Consider the following 1,439-nt stretch of genomic DNA (forward strand, 5'->3'; position numbering starts at 1 on the left):
TCAAATGCTGAGATATTGGACAGTAATATTTGTGGGTTTTTTAAATAATCATATATATATATATGAATGTGTGTGTGTATATATATATATAGGCAGTATTTTTAAATAAACAAGCAATAGACAATGTTAGCAAACATTCACTGGGTTCATATTGGATCCAAAGCTGGTTTTCTTCACGTACAACTCTTGGATCACTCTAATCACTAACTTCTGGTAAAATGGCAGTCATGGCGACCTATAGGACTTGGAGATTTTCAGCAGAAGGTAAACAAGAAATAGGTTGAAAATTTTCTGTCAACTATATATTTCTTCATTTTTTTTCCTTTTTATTTACTTTTTTAATACATTCAATCACTCTTTATTATTCTTCTCAAGGCACTTGTAACCTCTTTGTTCCTCAGGCTGTAAATAAAAGGATTTAGCAGGGGAATTATAATTGTGTAGAACAGGGAGTACATTTTGTCCTGATCTGTGCCTGGGCCAGACCCAGGGCGCACATACATGAAGAACAGAGTGCCATAGAACAAGGAGACAGAGAGCAGATGGCCACTGCACGTGGAGAAGGCTTTGCATCTGCCCTTCTCAAACTTCTTTTTCAGGATGGCAGAGAGGACATAAAAGTAAGAGATGATGATGCCCATGAAAGTTAAAGATTGTATGAAGGCTGAAAATACAAAAATCAGGAGCATATTAAGTCTAGGGTCAGTGCAGGAAATCTTAAACAACTGTAAAATTTCACAGTAGAAGTAATGCATGGTATTGGACCTGCAGAAAGTTAATCTAAATAACAAACCCACATGAATTGCTGAATGCAGAAAACCAATAATATATGAGACAGCAATAAGCTGGGTAGTGAGTCTGTTGGACATCACCACTGGATAAAGCAGAGGGCTACAGATGGCCACATAGCGGTCATAGGCCATCACCACCAGGAGGAAACACTCTGTGGTCGCACTGGAACCAAAAAAGTAAAATTGGACCAGGCACTCAAAGAGTGAGATCACGTGCTTCTTTGATAAAAAGTTCATCAGCATCTTGGGGGTCACAGAGGAGGAAGTGCATGCATCTGCAAAGGCTAAACTGCCCAGGAGTGAGTACATGGGGGTGTGAAGGTGGGCGTCCTTCCAGATGAGAGCAATCAGGCCAAGGTTGCCCGCCATGGTGATGAGGTAGATGACCGAGAACAGCAGGAACAGGGGCACCTGCAGCCCTGGACGATCTGTGAGTCCTGTGAGGACAAACTCGGTCACCAGAGTCTTGTTTGTCTCCATCATAGTCACACAGAGTGATCACTGCAATGAGAAGGCAAGTGAAGAGCACAGCATGAATTATCTTGAAGATGATCGCATTTTATTTTTTTAAATTATCTCCAATTTTTATGTCTCCCCTTTACTCAGATTTACTTTTATCCTTGAATAAACATTCCTTCTCGTGTAAAA

General features: G+C 40.4%; 1 protein-coding gene across 1 annotated transcript; it reads right to left on the bottom strand.

Annotated features, from left to right (window-relative positions):
* Nucleotides 1-347: 347 nt before the first annotated feature.
* LOC102473865 (olfactory receptor 5AC1) lies at nt 348-1,274 on the bottom strand. The gene has a single exon (XM_006171551.1). It carries the CDS (start codon nt 1,272-1,274, stop codon nt 348-350), a length of 927 nt encoding a protein of 308 aa, XP_006171613.1.
* Nucleotides 1,275-1,439: the final 165 nt, after the last annotated feature.

Source organism: Tupaia chinensis, unplaced genomic scaffold (genome assembly GCF_000334495.1).
Source record: "Tupaia chinensis unplaced genomic scaffold, TupChi_1.0 Scaffold149851_1, whole genome shotgun sequence".
In the NCBI taxonomy this organism is placed as follows: Eukaryota; Metazoa; Chordata; class Mammalia; order Scandentia; family Tupaiidae; genus Tupaia; species Tupaia belangeri.